The following is an 18,731-nucleotide window of genomic DNA, read 5'->3' as shown; positions in this document are numbered from 1 at the left end:
CCTCATCTGTATAACCTCTTAGTTATTTCAGCTTTTAAACGACGTGAATTTATGAATTTCAGCTGCTTTCTATGAGCTAACCTAAGAACCTAACTGCTGAGTATCTGTGGGAAAATGCGAGTTCCAAATAAACCATCATAGGGATGCTTTTAGAATCCAAATAGGCACAGGGACTAAAACATTAGACCTGTGGCTGGTGTACAAATTGGGAAATTCTGGAATTAAAGTGTGAATAGCTCTTTTCTCTGTTGATTGATCACAGACCCCAGAGGGCGTAAGTGAAGAACAAAGGATTCAGGAGTTGGCTGCCATGGAAGAGACTCGGATAACAATTCTGAACAACCTTGAGGAACTTGAACAAAAAATCAAAGATATAAATGATCAGATGGATGAATCTTCCAGAGAGGTATATACCACAAGTTCATTTTTCACCTTCTCTCTTTTTTCTTTCTTTCCTTTAGTTTAAAAATACTGCCTCCCATTAGGGTACAGGCACTGAAAACAGTACGTAGAAGTCAATATGAGCAAACATTGTTTCCAATGGGTACATGTGGGGGGTAAAAATGCCTTTTTTTACATTTCTTTTTTTCCTTCTTTTTAAAATAAGAATAAATAAACATATTAAGCCATTTTTAATGTATGGATAATTGACTTTGTCTTAACTAGTACATCAGGTCTCGGATAATGTCATTTCATTCTAACATTGATGAGATACCATAGGAACTTAACTCTTGTTTATACGAGTATGAACTAGCCTATGGTAAAATTGATTTCGTTATACGTTGTTTCACTGCAGTTCCAAGAACCTATCGACGACGTTAGTGAGGACTTACTGTATATGCTTTCTGACTTGTTACAAGATCTGTTAGCTGAGGTACCATGAATTTGGTGTTCAAGTTCAAATCCAACAAACATTTTCTGAGCATGCTCACTGTGAGTTGGATAACATGTTGGTACTAGAGGGGAATTTACTTGTCAATCAAACATAGACCTAGCTTTCTAGAAGTTTGCAAACCAAGGAGACAGACACAGATGATAACTCTAGTTATAGAATTATAACTGTAACTGAAAAGAGGGTTCATTTTTATATTACCTTCATGGAGTGAGAAAGACCAGATAATTCTGGGTAGGTGGGATCTGTGTGTCTATACTCACAGATGATTCAGATAGTCCCATAAGTGGAAAGGGACTGCTCACCTGTCAGTTTATGCGCAAACCCTGGAAACCCCTCCAGCTGGCATTGCTAGGAATGCAGTACTTGCATGCTGGGCTGAGGGTAATTTTCATTTCCCATACTCTAGGCACAAACAAAGACTTGGCTGCTACCAAGATGGTTCATGCTTGAGCCTGAATCTAGCAAATAGGCAAAATATCCTGGAAAAGTTAAGCAGAAAAGGGGTTAGCATAAAAAAAAAAAAAATCAAATAATAAGATACCTAGTTTTCTCAGCAAATATATTTTGTTTTCTCCAGCTTTCTGAGTCTTCCATGGGCTCTCTGGAATATTCTATGGGCCCCACAATCTGGTTGATACAGTAGTACTTTTTGCAATTTGTAGCTGTTAAAAATACACCTCCTAAGTACACAGCTGAGAATTTCCCTGAAAGTGAAACACCGCTGAGCTTTGTTTTGTGTCCTCAGTTGGATATGGAATGTGCTCTTTTGGATGGAGAGCAGAAATCTGAAACAACTGAACTTATGAAAGAGAAGGAGATTTTGGATCATCTAAACCGGAAGATAGCAGAACTGGAAAAGAACATTGTTGGTGAAAAGACCAAGGTAAAAGAAAATTCTATCTGAATGCAATTTTTATGGGCAAAATAGTAGTCCTATTTGATTGAATCTAAATGTGTGCATTACCATGGTTTTGGATTTGTGTGTCCTATTCCCGGAGACACTAGAGAAGCATGTGAAGATGAGGTAAGTTGTCACCAGGTGAGAACTGTCAGGTACTGAGCAGCTGATGCTGGGAATGTAGAGCCTGTATAATTTCAAGCTGCTATTCATGGCAGCTTTTCTTTCTTGAGATGAGTGAATTGCTTTTTTTCCATCAGCCTTTCTGCTCTTCTGATTCCACTGTGTTTTTTCAAAGAGTTATTTTAGTATACTGAACTTCTTTACCACCATTGGTTCCTTGTAGGGGTGGCTTAAGCATATTCAAATATGGTTGCCTCGTTTCTTTTCATTTTTCTGTTTATTAAAAAGATGAATGGGAAGCATTCATCTCACCTGTCTTGCCTTGCCATGGTTTTCAATGCAAGTGCACTGCTCTTTGGAAAATGCATTGCAGTGTTCGGGGCTCCTCACACACTGCCAAGTGAAAAGTGTCTATGAAACTCTTTTGAGTTGAGACTTGGAAAAGGTCTTGCTTATACGTTTCAGGCCGCAATCTGAATGTTAGCTGATATCTACTAGAGAAAGTATGAAAAATTACTTGCAAAAATTACTTGCCAAATTACTTAGAATCCAGGGTGATATGAGAGTTGTGTTTTTTGTTTGTCTGTTTATTTTCTCTGGAAAATATTTTACTTAAACTCCTCTCACATTCTGGGTTAATTACAGTTGAACTAAGTCTAAACTAAAAAATAAAGTTGGGGAAAGAGAATGCAAAATAAGCTTTAACACGTTTTTTCTCGCTCACCATGTTTTCTACAAAGCTGAGAGGAAAAAAAATTGCAGTTTGAGTAAGTTCTAGTGGTAACAAATGGAAAGGATTTCTGCTGGATGTGGCTTCCTTTTTATAGGCTCTGCTTTGTTTGAGACCTATAGATAAGGGCATTTGATCTTGGTGCCAGAGAATGCGCTCAAAAAGATATTGTCAGAAATTGAAGGCAGATGAAAAGCTACACATCAATTTCTTGGTTGTCTGCTTGTCAAGATTAAACTGCACAGGTTTTTCGTATTAAATTTTATATATGTTCCTTCTAGCCCCAGACTTTGAAATAGTAAAGAACCCATTTGGGTAATAGGTACATTTTTCTTTAAAAACTCAAAAGCAAGTCAAAGGGTTGATTGTCTAGTTCTGCTATATGGGAGGATTATGCATTTCAAAGATTCTGCACTGAGACAGCAAGCATCTTTCATTGGAGGCATCCAAAGTCTTTGTTTCGGGACTTATTAGTATTTTACTGTTTATGTCATTCCGGGAAACTTGTGAGAAATAGGAATGGAGTATTGTGTTTCAGTGAACCTTTCTGCTTTCCCCATGAATGTAGTTATGTATCTTTGTGTAGCCCACACATGATATGGCCTACAAATTCTATTTGTCTATTTGTCATTAACATCAGATTCTACACACAAGTGAAGCAAGTCAAGTCAGTGCTAAATCTCACTTCCCAGGGAAAGTTGTGTCATGTTCTCCAGACCTTGGATAGAGGAAGGACTCCAGGAACATGGCAGAAACAAGCAAGGAGGTCACCTCCATTCTTCCTATTATTGTTTTGGTGCCTTGATAGAGGCTGTGCATAGGGGAGAGTGGAAGCCTGAAATATAGGATCAGTTCATGCAGCTGTTAGAGGATTAGTTGGTCTTGGAAGGTGGGATTATTGTCTGTCATCACATCGTGTGAAAAATGGCAGAAACTAGCTTTGGGTGGGGAAGTCCAGAGGAGGCTGACGGAAGTAGAAAACGACTGGGCTAGATGATGTTACTCCATATTCTTGACAACCAAACTCAAATAGAGACTCAGTCCTGCTTGGCAGCATTACTATGTTTCTCAAATGAACTTATTTTACCATTTTATTCAAACCTTTGGTCCCCTTTCCTCCCACTGGCTCTGAGATGATAGCACCACCTACTTCACGGACAAATTAGGAACATTCCATCTCTTCACAGCAAAGGAAGGTTCTCTCTTCCCCTCAAAGACCAGGTCCTTTGGATGTGCTCTGGGCCTCATGCCTTCCCACCATCTCAAGGTCTTCAGTCCTCCTGTATTGCTCTCCCCGTAACTTCTTCCTCTTTACTGGACTCTTATTGTCAGCATGCCAACATTATTATTTTTTAAAATTATTATGTAATAATAAATTGTCTTCCACCTGCTACCTTATTTCACTTCTTTTCAGCATAGCCAAACATTTCAAACAGCTTTCTTAGTACACTGTGTGTCTTCTTCCTCAGTTCCCCATTAACCGCTCCTCCCGTTCCATTTGCCTTGGGCTCCCACGACTCCACCAGATTTGTTCTTGTTAAGATGACGGAAGACAGACCTAGGTGCTGCCCAACCCACGGGGTGTTTTTCAGTCCTCTTGTGATCAGACTCCTGAGAAGTGTTCAAGACGGGGGCAACTCTTTCTCTTGGCACTTCCTGCCTCACCACCCCTTTGCCCCCCTGTACCACACTCTCCTGGTTTTCCTTCTCTTCTCTTACTTATCTCTCTGGTTTTCCCATCTCAATTCCCTTTACTTGTTCCTCTGTCTTTATTGAACCAATTGTTAAGAGTATGCGACTCTGATCTGAACCCTCTTCTCTTATATCCTTATATTCTTTTTTACCTCTGGCTTCCAATAACCTGTATGTGCTGGTGACAGTCAAATGTGTGTCTTTAGCTCACGGCCCCTTTCTGAACTTCTGACTCATATCCTGTGGCCTACCTGACATCTCCATTCAGATATTTCACAAGTATTGCCCACTGAATATCCTGTAGCTGAACTCTGATCTTCTCCTCCCCCTGGCCTTACACACATTCTGCCCCTCCATCCAATCCTATTCTTCCTCCAGTTTTCCCAGTCTAGAAAATAGCATCTCTGTCCACGCAGGTGTTCAGACAGAAACCTGGAAGTGGATCTTGACACTTCTTTCTCCATCACTCCCACATCCAATCAATTATGAAAATATTTCTCAGTTACTTCAACTTTGCTGCATCTCCATTAATGCATTCTCTTCTGAGTCATCAAAATCTGTTCTTTAGTCCCATTTTCATTTGATTCCTTTAAGTCCATTCTCTTCACAGAAACTGGAGTGATTTTTAATAAAATATGAATTAGATCATATCACTCTGGTTTGTGTTCCGCTTTTATAAATTTTATATAAATCTAAACTCCTTATCTGTCAAGTGCCTTTCTGTCACCACTCTCCCCACTCTTCATACCATTATCAACATCGTCTCCCCACCCTCACAAAAGGTCCCTGGCAGAACCCTTGTTTGCCCTGCCTGGAATTCCCTTCCCCATCCATATTCCATGCCTTATTGGTTCTCTTTCAGGGCTTAGATTCAGTGTTAGTTTTCCAGAAAAGCCCTTTATGTTTCAGATTATGTTCTCCTTGTTGTTCTTTTAGTCCTTTTACAAATCACACTTTGTAATTTACATTTGTTTTGGCTTGTTAGATACTCATTTCCCTCTCTAGCCTGTGAAACAGAGAAAAGCAATGTTATCCACTGTTTACCCAGCTCATAGTAGGTGCCAGAACACCACCCAATATTCCTTGGGAATATTGTCCTTGGATCTCTTGCTAACGATGGGTCTAGGTTGGGCCTTAACAGCAACACTGAGCCAAACACCTGCCCAAGAGCTACTTGAGGCCAAGTTTCAGGACAGCTGGGATGGTCGTCCAAGTGCACATGCCAGTGGGCTTGTAATCACACTGCCAGTCGAGCCAGAGCGTAAGACAGAAGGAGGAAGTGGCCTTTGCCCTTTTGGATCTCATTTCCTTTTCCATACACCTGTTGTGGCTGTCAGATATAAACTGTGGAATGAGAAAACCAAAACCTGAAAAATATCCCTGTTGGGCAAGCTCCGATTCAGATGTCGATAGCACATCCTGTCAGCCTGACTCTAGTTTTGGAGGTAAGACCTGGAGACATAGGAAGCAAGTTTAGTAACACATCAGAGTTCAAATCCTGGTGTGAAATTATCAATGTCATTTCCTTGGCTCTCTAGGCCAGTCTTTGGTGTTATTTCCTTTAGCTGATTTGGGAATTGTCATTCTGTTTGACATATTTAGTATGAATTAATATGTATTATAGATGATTATGTATTATATGTTAGTATGTAAAATATAAACTATAGACATATTTATATATATATATATATAAAATATGACAATGTATTCAATTTTATATTTATTGAACACTATTGCAGTGGCATCGTGAGCTGACCTTTCACTGCCTTTATCGGTGGGTACCACTGTCAAGAGCACCGTCAGCTTGTTTCCATGTGGCTCTGAGCTAAATACCACCTGCCTGTGGTGTCCTCCGACAGTAGTCACATCACAGATAGAGTCTCTAGTAACATGGATAAACCCTGAACAAATATAAGTGTCTGACTCAAACATCAACCCAGAAAGGATGTTGATTTGCTGAAGCAGTAAGCAAAGACGCCATCATGTTTTCGTGGGGCGAGTGACAGGAGAGAGGGTTGTTAACCTCTGCTGTAGTAAACTGGTTTAGTTTGATGGGCTTGGTGACTGAGCGTGGGGAAGCCACAGAACCATGAAGCTCAGTTGAGGCAATTGCTGAGAAGATATATGCGTTTGTTTGTGTAGATTTTCCTCCTATCTTTGTCTATTTCTGAGTATATTAAGAATTCAAAACTAAAAATAGTTGTTCAATTTTCTCTTTTGGAATTATCTTAGCATCCAAAGATCAAAAGTCAACTGGACTGAATTTAAGTAAAATGGTTAAGAAAAAGGCTCTGCTTCCGTAGTCTTGTTGAAGAATCTTTCCATCTACCCACATGATAATCATAAAGCTCAAACCAGCCTTTCATTTAAGGATCTGTCCTCACACAGACAGATGAGGATACTTTTTTAGCCATCCTGAGCGAAACACACTTAAAGGTGTGAACTGAAGCTAAATTCTTCTATGCCATACAACATATTACTGCATAAAATCTTAAATTATTCGACTCATTTTTCTACAATAAGCATATATCATTGCATTTTAAATAGTTAAGTTTTATTCCCCATTACTGTCTTGCCAAAATACCTGTTACTTCCCTCCCCATTCTTCCTTCAGAGTCAGGGGAAGACTGAGAGCCAGCCCAGAATTCCTCAGTAAAGTGTTAATGCCTCTTGAGTGCTGAGCATTTGCCAAGTCACAGTCAGTGTTCAGAGGAACCCAGCCCTTCCCGTGCCTCTTACATTTCAAAGTTAACTCCCTGGTTAAAGGAAGTGGAAATATATCATGAGATATGGGGATTAAATCAACTGGATTCCAGATTAGGGTTATTTTTTCTTGTGGTTGTTTGATTACATAAATCTTTAGTGTTATGATTTTTCAACATTTTCTACACTAAACATCCATTAATTGTGTAATTAAATTTTCAAAGCCAAAGGGAAAAAAAAATCTTGAGAAAGCCATATAAGGATGTGTCTCCTTAGAGGCAGGCAGAGGATGGGTTCTCAACAATCACCATTTGTTGACACAGATCCATGGCTTCCCTCTGTAGTTCCAAAATCTAAAAAGTTTTGTAGAGAAAAAAAGTCCTTTTGTAAGGTTGGCACCAAAATTTAGTGGGTTGCAAAACCTGACTTTGACTAATATTCACACACTTGGTGTGAATATTCCTAAGTAGCAGCAGCAGTAATGTGCTTAAGTACGGGGCACTGCCCCAGACCTCACTGGAAATGCCATGTGATGTATGCTGTCTGAACTGCATTACCTCTCTAAAATGCAGAAATTTTCTGGAATCTGGAACACATTTGGCCTTACGAATTTCACATAAGTGATTTGTGGCCTAAAATAATTGCCTAATCTAGGGACCTAGGAGGATGCCCGCCTTGCAAACAACACCACAGCCTTTAGGAAATAGAAGGAAAGAGATGCTCAGGGTGTACCGAGAGGATTTTGGATGGCCCGCCCTTAAAAATGATGGCTTAGGGATGAATTTTAACACATCATTGTATCTATTCAAAACCTGACCCAGTGTTTCATGCGGCATGGCAGTATATGCAACATATTATGTGCTGGATTCTGTGCTAAGCAGTTTGGAAGTTACAAAGATGGATCTTAATTTTTAAGAAAATCTTATCAAGCTGATAGGGTTGCCACATTTAGCCGTGTGTGTGTGTGTGTGTGTGTGTGTGTGTGTGTGTGTGTGTCTGTGTCCGTGTCTCTGTGTCTGTGTTTCTGTGTGTGTACAGGATGCTCAATTAAATTTGAATTTCAGATAAACAGAGTAATTTTTTGGTGTTATTATGTTTTGTGCATTATTTGGGAGAGATTTACATTAAAAGGTAGTTTGTTTTTCATCTGAAATTCAAATTTAACTGGGTATTCTCTACTTTATCTAGTAGCCATACAAGCTAATAAAGTGAGCATTTTTTCAGGGTAACCTTGAACCATCTGTTTCACAAGTATTGCACACTTAGATGTGATAAAATGATTTTACCATTGCTATTCAAGAATTTTCTGTATAGCATTGGAATTCAAATAGAGCCAGCAAGTTAAATTTCAGTTCCTTCCTTCAAGAATACAACGTAAGGGGCATCCCAGTTTCGGGTACCCCCTCTTGTAAGAGAGCTGTACTTTCACTTTAATAAAATCTTTGCTGCTTTAAAAAAATAAAAGAATACAACTTAAAAGAGAGGAAACTTATGTTACTGTCTTCTAACCATAGGTCTAGCAAAATAAGTGATCCTATAACAAGTCTTGGATTATTACATTCATTCAAGATTATTTGCTTTACTAACAATTGTCACCCCAATAAATTAAAAAATATATATATCTGATATAGAAGTTTCCAGGAAAAAAAAAAAAAAGATTATTTGCCACTCTTGTGTACAAATTAAAATTATTTAAGGTAAACTTATAGCCATTCCTGACCATTTGTTTGTTAGAAGAGAATCATTTTGCTTCTGAATTTGAATTGCATCATTTCTCTCCAAATATATATTGCATATTGGAATCTCTCACAGTTCATTTTTCATTTAGTTTACTTGAGGCATTTAATCTGAATGTAAGAATTTGGGACAGAACAACTGGAATGATACTTGTAAGAGAAGCTTTTTATATTATGGAGTAAAGGTGCTAAGACCAAATGTTTTAAGAACAATTTTTGGTGGATCCTGTATTAGAATCCTGTGTCTTCATTAGAAAAATCAAATTGTAGTTAATTGTTTTTGCTTCTCACATCATCCTGGGTGGCTAAGTCGGTGGTTCTCAACGTGGCTGCATACGAGAAAAGCTAGCGATTTTTAATGCTAGGCTTCCTGACTAGGCGAGGCCTGAGAAATAGTGTATTTAAAAGCTCTTCCAAGTTTTTCTAATGTACAGTCAGGGCTAAGAACCACAAAGCTAAATAGCCTATATTTTATGAGGACAGTAATCAAGTTCCCTCTTTTCTCTACTTCTAGTCCCCTTATAAATATTTATTGAGTGAGTGAATGAACTCACTATGGAAGCAAATATACAACCGGTTTTATACTACACTGATTTCTACTTTCATTTACCCATGAATAATTTACCTTCGGCTATATATACACTTTAGGAACATCAGTCTTAAAGATACAAAATAGGCAGAACCTGGCAATGAATTTGTGATCTAACTGGATTTTGCCAGTACATCAAGAGAGAACAAGTCCATGCCAGAACAGTGCTGATGGAAGCAGCCACGTCTCTAGGGAAGTCTCATTCTGCATATTCTTGGTTTTATAAATGTCCCCTTGTACATTGCATTTCCCTAGAATGTTCCAATTCCTTGAAATCTTATTTTTTCAACAAAGTTAAATTTGTTAAAATATTAAAGCTTCATTTTAATTCATTTGTTTCCTGAAAATAGGCTTATGAATCTTAAAAAAAAGTTATACTCTTTCCCAGTTTGGTGTTTGGAAAAGATCATTGTGCCTATAGTAGTTAGAATAGGTGAAGCTACCAATTTAAATCTGGGGGAAGAGAGTAACACTCACTTTTAATATTTTACATGTGAAAAGCAAGAAACCCTGAACGCAAGAGCACCATCTAATTGGTCCATCTATTTTCTAATACTTTCAGCTCTAATTAACTGCTTGCCCAGAGCTAATTTTCCTTTGAAAACTTCCTGGGTGATAAATAGAAGAGAGGAATATTAATTTCTTTCTGGCTCAGAGTTGGTCTACTTCTGGCTCCTGCAGGAGTGATATCACCTCTCTGGTTGTTTGTGATTTATTGCCAGGCCCACCTGCCATAGTCCTTCTTTCATCCTTCCTCTTTACTTCCTTTGCCCTAGCTTTGCCCCACTGAGCTTTTGCTCTGAGACCCAGGTAGTGGTCACAGCCTTACTGACAAACCACAGAGAAGCTGCAAAAGGTTCTGATGGTGCCTGCTTGCATAATTCTTCTAACCGCTCCCTTGTATGGAATTGCGAAACGTTTTGAGCACCTCAGAAGGAAGGCACTATGTAAACATAAGGTATTTTTTTTATCAGTTGTTTATTGGTACTTATTATTAACAGTAAAAAATTAGAGCATCAGAGGAATCATTTGATTATTTCTTCAGATTGAGACCTGGGTTTTGGGCCAGTGCCTTTTCATATTATCAAATATTGTATCAGTGTTTTCTATCAAATATAACTTTAAATTTTAGGGCTTTGAACATATGGTATTCAATTAGAATTATTAGTTTTTTTATTTGTTTAACTTTCCGTTTGGAACTAGAATTGCTGCAAAATATGGTGATATTGTATCTACGATAGAAATAGAGCTCTTCGGATAAAATTATTTTACTGTGTAAACAGGGTAATATTGGATCTGCACACACAGGAAATAACACATTTTCTTAGCCAAAAGACAACAGGTGTTCTGTATTGCTGGTTTTGTTACGGGAAAAAAATATTAATTCTGAAACTAAAGACTAAATCTAACTGGTACTATTAGTATATTCAGTTTTACCCTGAAGTAGCACTTGAGAATCCTTTTTTCTGTGGACAATGTCATTGCTTTCTCCAATTCCTGCACAATAGATGTGCCCAGTGAGCCGACTTACCATTAAAGATGAGGACACCTTCTTTACAGCCTGCTAAGCTTTAAGTTGTGGAATCATTTTTAGATTGATATAGGAAATAGGATTCTCAGTATTATAACTTGTATATTTGATCATTTTGAGGGACAAGTGCATTTTTAAATCAAAATACACGTTTCTAAAATGCCTTTGAAAATTTCAAATTTAAGCCAAAAATGGAGACTCATGTGAATTGGTATAAGTAATGATATCATATAGATTTAGACTTAAACCATAATATCTTTTATAAAGAATGTAAATATATGTTTACACAGGAAATCATGGCCATTTGGATGAAGAAGTTATAGTAAGTATACTTCTATAGGACTATGTCAGGGCTTCATCCTTTAAAAAAATATGCGTAGAAGCTAATTTTATTTCTCCCAATTCACATAGAGTGAACGAAGGAAAGTAAGGTGGTAGTATTTTGTTTATTGAGGGTCAGACTGTGATAGTGCTTCATAAAGTGCTTTTCTTTAGGCTGAGAGTGTTACCCAAGGAGAGGATCAAATCTAAAATTGACTTCAAGGGTTCAGAGTATTATACAAGTTGGAAAGACTAAACAGATTGAAGTTTTGTTTTGTCTCTCGATTTACGAGGTGACACTGTAAGGCCATGTAATCATTGTATTACAGTTTTTGCCTATTATATACTGGAGAATGTGCAGGGTCACTTTGGAGTGTGTGACTGAGGAGGGGGTAGTGTTATCTTTTCCCTTCTCTTCTGTTCTTCTATTCTCTGACTCCTGAGTGATCTGCTCTTTTTTTTTTTTTTTTTTGCTTTTTTCTTTTTTATAGTCCATGTTTCAATTAATTATTTTTTGTCAGTCACTGTAGGGAAGCCCTTATCTCCACAGTAAACATCACACTTTTGGTGTCTCTGAGCTGCCTGATTTACCTTCCTCTTGCTGCTTCATCAGTCTTGCATTTTTACTAGCTCTCTCGGCCTTTGAATTAGATGCTGTCCTTGCAATCATATTTTCTAATTGCTTAAGCTCTGAAGTTTGCCAAATAGCTATAACTGTTTCAGATGACTGGGGTGTCAACTAGACCACCTAGCCTGCCTCTGACCTGGGAACAAAATTTCAATAATTTCCAAAGCTTGCCTAACAAATGCTAGAGCAAATTGGACTACCACAGTACTTGAGGTAAATGCTTGCTTTTCTTTGTCTGGTTCTCTGCCCAAGTAACTCTGCAAGGCTATCTTATGAATTCAGTTAGTATTTCTTTTGTTCTCGTTGACCATGGACCAACATTACCACTGTTTCCCCTGCTTTTGTAAGACGGTGGCAGGAAGGAAGAATGGGGGTCATTGACAATACCCAATGAAGTAGACTGTGTTTTGAGAATACAGAAATGGGGTTCCTTGTCTTTACTTCCACTTATACGCCTTATCCTGGCCACTAACAAGATATGTTTCCACATTTGTAGGATATCTAGAGTTTGTGTTTACTTGTTTGTGTTATCCTTGGGAAATGTTCACTAACGTGTGCTTAGGTGTGAAGGTAATTTCTATTCTTCTATTTTCTGATTTCTGAACTTCAGGAGAAGGTAAAGCTTGATGCTGAAAGGGAAAAACTAGAGAGGCTTCAGGAGCTTTACTCCGAGCAGAAGACCCAGCTGGACAATTGTCCTGAGTCCATGAGGGAACAGTTACAGCAACAACTGAAGAGGGTCAGTAGCAAACAGGAATGTGTTAGCTGTTTTATGGTTTTTTTTGTTTTTCTCAATTAAGTTCCACTTTCCTCTGACATTCTTCTTCACATACTATAAATTTGCATAAGTTCTGGTCATTAAATACTTTTTAAATAGAAATATGCATGCTGACATGTATTATTTCACGCTAATCAGTTAAAAATTCATTGTTAGAATCCTTTACCTAATTTATAATAAAAAAATATTTCCGGAGTCATTCTTTGTAACCACAGAGAGCAATTCCTGACATGTAACCATCACCAAGATTGTAACATTTAAATCAACTGACATCTCCTGGGGTCCCCCCTCCCCCCCCCCATTCTCTGCTGCATCCTGAGTACTGTTTACCCTTCAATGTTTGTTTTCTTAGCTTGATTTTATACTCTTGTTCAAAAATTACCCTATTCTCTGATTTGCTCCCACCATTACTTTTCATTTTGTTTTTCTTTTTCTTTCTGCTTCTTAGTGACACTGAACTCATTTCTTTCTGCTTCTTATGACATTGAACTCATTAGCACAATCAAACACCCAGACCCAAGATGCAGGCCAGTGCTAATGTCCTCAACATCTTCTCATATGAGCTGCATGGTTTTTAAAACCTTAGTGCAGCATAGACCTTCTATTTGAACTTGATCAGGTTACTCTCCCATCCTTGATGCTGGCAGTGTTTAACTTGGCCATCTTCTGAAAACAACATTTCCTATGTGGATAGTTTTCACAATCACTGGCAAGCCCACTTACCATTTTATAGACAACTGAGCTGTTTTCTCTAAACAATAGCCCAAATAAACTGTGACCCTGGGGAAGCAGTCGTTAAGAGTCTGGGACTTCTAAAGGAATCATGTAGTAGTAATCAGTCCTGAGTGACTCATAATTTACGATTCCATGTGAGTAGAAAAGAAGACTAGTTTCATTCATGTCAGTATGTCTGTACCTTCTTGGCAATAGGTAAGTTGAAAAAAATCACTTAAGGTAGCCCACCCTTGAAAATATTCAAGATGACCTTTAATACAAAAATATTTGATGCCTTGAGTATCATTAGGTTATGAAAACTTAGTTAAAACTTTCCAATGTTATTGCAGAGGTTGAAAGCATCTTAAAAATACCAAATGCGTATAGTTTAAACTGCAGCATAACAGTTTTAATTTTTTTTATTTCTTACAATGTTGGATCAAAGAAAGTTCCAGCCATGTTTTTTCCTCTTTACTCATTTTATCGTGTAAGCTAAATTTGCTGTAAGAAGATAAAACTTCTTGTCCATCAGTGTCACAGTTCTCTGGAAATCTTGTGGTAAAAATGATTAAGAAAAGTTTATCATTTGTTTGTGTTTATGCCCATTCATAAAAGAGGTTGGGAAACTGATTTTTATATTTGTTTACTGTTTTAAACTTTCCTTATTGCTAAAGTTTTACCCAGTTGTAATACTTTATTTTGAATCAGCAGCATAGTTATATATTTTGTTCTTTTTCTCTAGTTATCCAGTTATTGTTTGGATTCTTTATAAACATTGAAGCAATTGTTATAAACATTTGTATTATAAAGAATACAAATGTTTATAACAATTGGTAGATTCTATTAATAACCTGGACTCAGGTTGATATAAATAATTACTGCCTTCTCAATCTATAGGATAACTCTGTAGGATAACTTATATAGCAGAAATTTGTATATGTCCTAATGATTTTGAGTAAAAAAGAGGAAAGGAAACGGTGCAGACAGCCTATCCCACTAATTGAAGGCAAAGACTCCTTCCTCTTCCTCTCCAAGCAGAGTGAAAATTCTTATCTTAAAACCCCTTTCCTTAGGAGAGATAACTGGCTTGTGGTAGCTTCTGTTTACCTGATATTAAAAGGTGTTACTAATTTTATTTTTCAGGAATGATGACCAGAGTAAGTCCTCATCAGTCCTTTGGCTTAATCAGTAAAAAGTTTGCTAATTTCATGAGAAGTCCATTCATACTAAGAACTTCCTATGTTATTACAACTCATTTCCCTTCAGACTTCAAACACTTCAAAATACCACTTTATTACAAAGTTTTCCCCAAGGCATTTTAACTAGATTCAATAAAGTTGATTTTATTACAACAAACTTCATTAGATGGCAAGTTATACAAAATAAAAAATAAGTGAATAGGAAGAACATCATTTTCTTAAACTGTATGTTGTCTCAAATACTTAAGCTGAAATTGTAGAATGATTTTGTGCATACAACACTATGGATTTATGACTAGGCTCCTTACCTCTAAATCATTGCTTTAGAGTCAGAATACAGTTTTCATCTGATGTTGATTTCATGGTCTGCAGTTGTATGTAGTTTATATGAGCTCACCAATCCCGTTGTTCCCTGGGATACAAGTGGTGTGGAAAAGAAAGCTGAAGTTAAATGTGTCTTTTATTTGCCGGGATAGGTTCCACTATTATATGCAGCTGGCTAGGAAAGTTTTCTTGTGCTTTTGATATTTACTCTGCTGACCGGTTGATTTTAGTCTCTTGATTTTTTTCTTTTTAATCTCGGTGATATAATTAGGAGAACTTTTTTTCTTACTGATTCTACAATCAATTTATCATTTAATCTTGGACAAGTCATTCAACCTCAATGGGCCTCAATATCTTCATGTATAAAATGAGGATGTAGTACTAGATGTACCATTGTGCCATTGTCTTTTTCCAAATTCCAAAACTACGCAGTTAAAGGGGTTGAATATAGTACGTAAGATGGAGGAATGTTAACAAATTCTGCGCTCCATTAAATTTGCTTTCAGACTTGGCCTTGAACTGTCATAGATTACTTGAATCTCTCTGGGCCATACCATTTCTATTTTATTCTTTCTGTCCCTCATCTAGGCAAAGAAAACATAAAGATCTGCATGTAAACTCTGCCAGCTAATTCTCAAAAAAGTTATTGGAAAGAAAAAAAGGAATTGCATTGAATTTTCTTTAATGACCTGTTTTAGTTCCTTTCACACCTGACCTTGAGTTTGCCAGCCAGTAGAGATTTGTAATGTTCTTTTAGTGAGTGAGGTTTAATTAAAATTTTCATTCAATTAGTCATACACTTGACTTTGAGCTTTCTGTATATGTTATTCTGTACTCAATTAAATTTCTTATGCACCCAAATTCCATCCTATGAATTCTTATTCTTATCTAATACCTTTTAAAAGTTTGTTTTTCCCCCTCCCAAGTTGTTTTTCTTTCACAGTGTAATTGTATATACACACATTTCAGTGGTTAGATAACTTGATAAGATGATTATACCGGTGGAATTTGAGTGCTGAGTTCAGCTTTAGTTTTCAACTTTCCTTCCTAGTGTACTATTATGCCCATGCAGTGGTTTAAATATTTACTACAAATAAATCAGTGACTCTGTGACCTTCATGAAGTTGAAATAGAATGCTGCATATTAACCAGATGTGGAGTGAGCTACGGACTAGTGTACTGTATGTATATATAGTGAGCCATGTATCCACTTTGAATATAAATTATTTATAAACTAAAAAAAGGGGGTTATTAAGTTTCTATCTCAATAACTTTTAGATACAAACCAAGCTTAGTGGAAAGACCTTAAAAATGAGTGTGTATGCCTGTATGAATAAATATATCAGCTAATGTATTGTTTCAAGACTATAGGTATCTTGTTTCAAGACATACTACTTGAGTTATTGTTTAATTCTTTCAGTAGTGACTAGATTTGGTCTGAGTTCATTAATTTTTTTAGAAGTTATGAGCATGAAATGTATGATAAATTTGAAATGTCACCCAAAAACTTGAAACCAAAACCACACTTTATTTGGCCAATTAAAATGTAAAGAAGTTTTAAATGATATATAAGTTTTTGAAATTGTTTTTCCTGCTCTTAAGCTTTAAGAATCCACTCTCTGTATTGACATAATAACCTTGTTGCTATAGTGTTGTTGTAATTACATGGTTACATGGTAGCTAATAGTTCTTCTATGAATTATTCCCAGAATAAAATTCATTCCATAAAATAAAAATATATTCCATTTAATTGAAAGATTTAATTTATCACTTGCATGAAAACCAGGAGGCAGGGTGGGGTTAAATACTGATATAGATCTAATTTATCATGTATTTATTTTTCCAACTCTTTTTGATGTTTTGATTAAAAAAAATGCCCTTGTTCTTTTACCTATGTAGAGCTGTGAGCCACATAGTCCAGCCATTTCTTCTTTTCATTTATAAATTATGTACCAGGATGCCAAAAAAAATGTGTACACATGACTTGTATTCATCTTTTGTTATTAGTATATATTGAGTATTACAATTTTAATACAGTTTTTTCCTTTCTTAAAATGTGTATACATTTTTTGGCATTCTTAGTTTTTAAAAACCTATACATACTACATTTATAGTTCTTTCAAAGGCTCCAAAACTAAGGGGGATGAGTATTTTAAGAAAAAGTAGATTGGAAAATAAGTTATACAACACGCACCAATTTCTGCACAGCTGCAGATTTATTCCTGTCTGCAGGCATCTTATAGGTAGGAGAGTGCAGAGTATCTGATTTTTATGATTTCTAATCTTTCTTAAACATCCTCAAGATTATCCACAGAATAGCGGTGGATAATCTTTTGAGTCACTCTTTGTGACTGATGAAAGCTGTGGTTCCATTCTTAAAAAGATTTGTAAACAATTGTAAGGGATTCACAGAACCCCAGTTTAAGAATCCCAATCTCCAAATATTTTTTATCACGTCTCCTTTCAATTAAATTATTTGAACATACATGTCTATATATACATTATATAGATCATAGATATACTTATGCATGCTCAAAAATATTTATTTGCTTTAAATAATGTGCATATATTACTCTATCTTTATATACATTAAGGAAAATTTATTGAGAAATTGTAAAAACAAAAAAAGAAAGAAAAAAACTACTTGTAAATATAAAGAAAGTCTAATATTTTCTCTTCACATCACAGTGGATTGCGTTGTATGCCATTTGGGGTACATATATCCCTCTTAGAGACTTCTGGTCTGTTATGTGCGCCAACTTTTAAAATATTTTTTATAGTCAACAACTTTGGAATCTTGAGTTTAATCTCTATACTAAAGTTTCATTTTATTGGAAATTTGTGGAAAACAGAAATTTTCTCAAGAAACTCACACATTGGTCTGTAGATAATGTTTAGGTTATTTACTGAGTTCTTTTTATACTTCGTGATCCATTTTCAAGCCTCCTTGCAGATTGAAAACACGAATTTCTATATCCACAGAGCAGTCTAAACCCGATGGTGAAATAAATGTGTGTCCCCCCATATCACCAATCCCTTTCAATTCCAATAACAGTCTCTGCTTTATGGGCGAATGCCAAAAGAGAGGATTATCATAGTTTAACTGTGGTCAGTGTTATGATTGGAAAGATATTTTGTACTGTTTGCTTTTCATAATTTTTCTTCACATTAAGAAGGTTGCAGCCATCCTGGTGTGTCGTGTTTTCATTTCCTTTTCTCCAAAGGATGCTGACCTGTTGGATGTGGAGAGCAAACACTTTGAAGACCTCGAATTCCAGCAGCTTGAACATGAGAGCCGTCTGGATGAGGAAAAGGAAAACCTGACCCAACAGCTCCTGCGTGAAGTGGCTGAATATCAACGGAATATTGTAACTAGAAAGGTACTTTTGCCAGGTGTCATTCAATGTAAAAAATCAAAATGTACTTCTCGCAATGTGGCAGTGATAATCATTACCATAGCTGTAGCGTGTGTCTGTCTACCTATCTTGACATTACATCTGAATATCTCTGTGAGTTTAATCACATGTTACATTTGGCAGTTTATGGAGCCTGCCATCTATGTGCCAAATAGTGCTCCAAACTAGATAAACTGAGACATATTACAGTCGTTGTTACTTAATGCTGTAGATGCATTTATGAATAATATCTAGTATTTTATTTTATGTGAAAACCAAGGCAGAGAATATTAGAAATTTAGGTATTTGTTTTAAATTACTTCATTTTGCAATTATAGTAACTAGATGCAGAATAACTACATGAACAAAATCTGTTTGGGAATTTTCTCTGTGTCCATTACTCAATAGTTCTCAACGCTAGGTGATAGCTTTTCACTATTAGAAACAGCCCCAGAGCCCCATGGAATGCCGTGCA

The 18,731-nt window shown here is 36.5% G+C and overlaps 1 protein-coding gene across 22 annotated transcripts in view; it reads left to right on the top strand.

Moving 5' to 3' along the window:
• PHLDB2 (pleckstrin homology like domain family B member 2) overlaps nucleotides 1-18,731 on the top strand; it is a 227,847-nt gene that overhangs the window by 173,212 nt on the left and 35,904 nt on the right. For 15 of the 22 annotated variants that reach the window (XM_074332046.1, XM_074332038.1, XM_074332112.1 and 12 more), the window contains 4 exons: nucleotides 263-406; nucleotides 1,641-1,778; nucleotides 12,457-12,585; nucleotides 18,086-18,241. In XM_074332046.1, the coding sequence (XP_074188147.1) occupies nucleotides 263-406; nucleotides 1,641-1,778; nucleotides 12,457-12,585; nucleotides 18,086-18,241 (567 nt within the window). The remainder of the gene's footprint in view (nucleotides 1-262; nucleotides 407-1,640; nucleotides 1,779-12,456; nucleotides 12,586-18,085; nucleotides 18,242-18,731) is intronic. The other 7 variants (XM_074332137.1, XM_074332058.1, XM_019715178.2 and 4 more) reach the window with 1 other exon arrangement.

Source organism: Rhinolophus sinicus, linkage group LG01, assembly GCF_036562045.2.
Source record: "Rhinolophus sinicus isolate RSC01 linkage group LG01, ASM3656204v1, whole genome shotgun sequence".
Taxonomy (NCBI): Eukaryota; Metazoa; Chordata; class Mammalia; order Chiroptera; family Rhinolophidae; genus Rhinolophus; species Rhinolophus sinicus.
The sequence above is the reverse complement of the archived record's forward strand: the minus strand, read 5'-3'. Positions and strand labels throughout refer to the sequence as shown.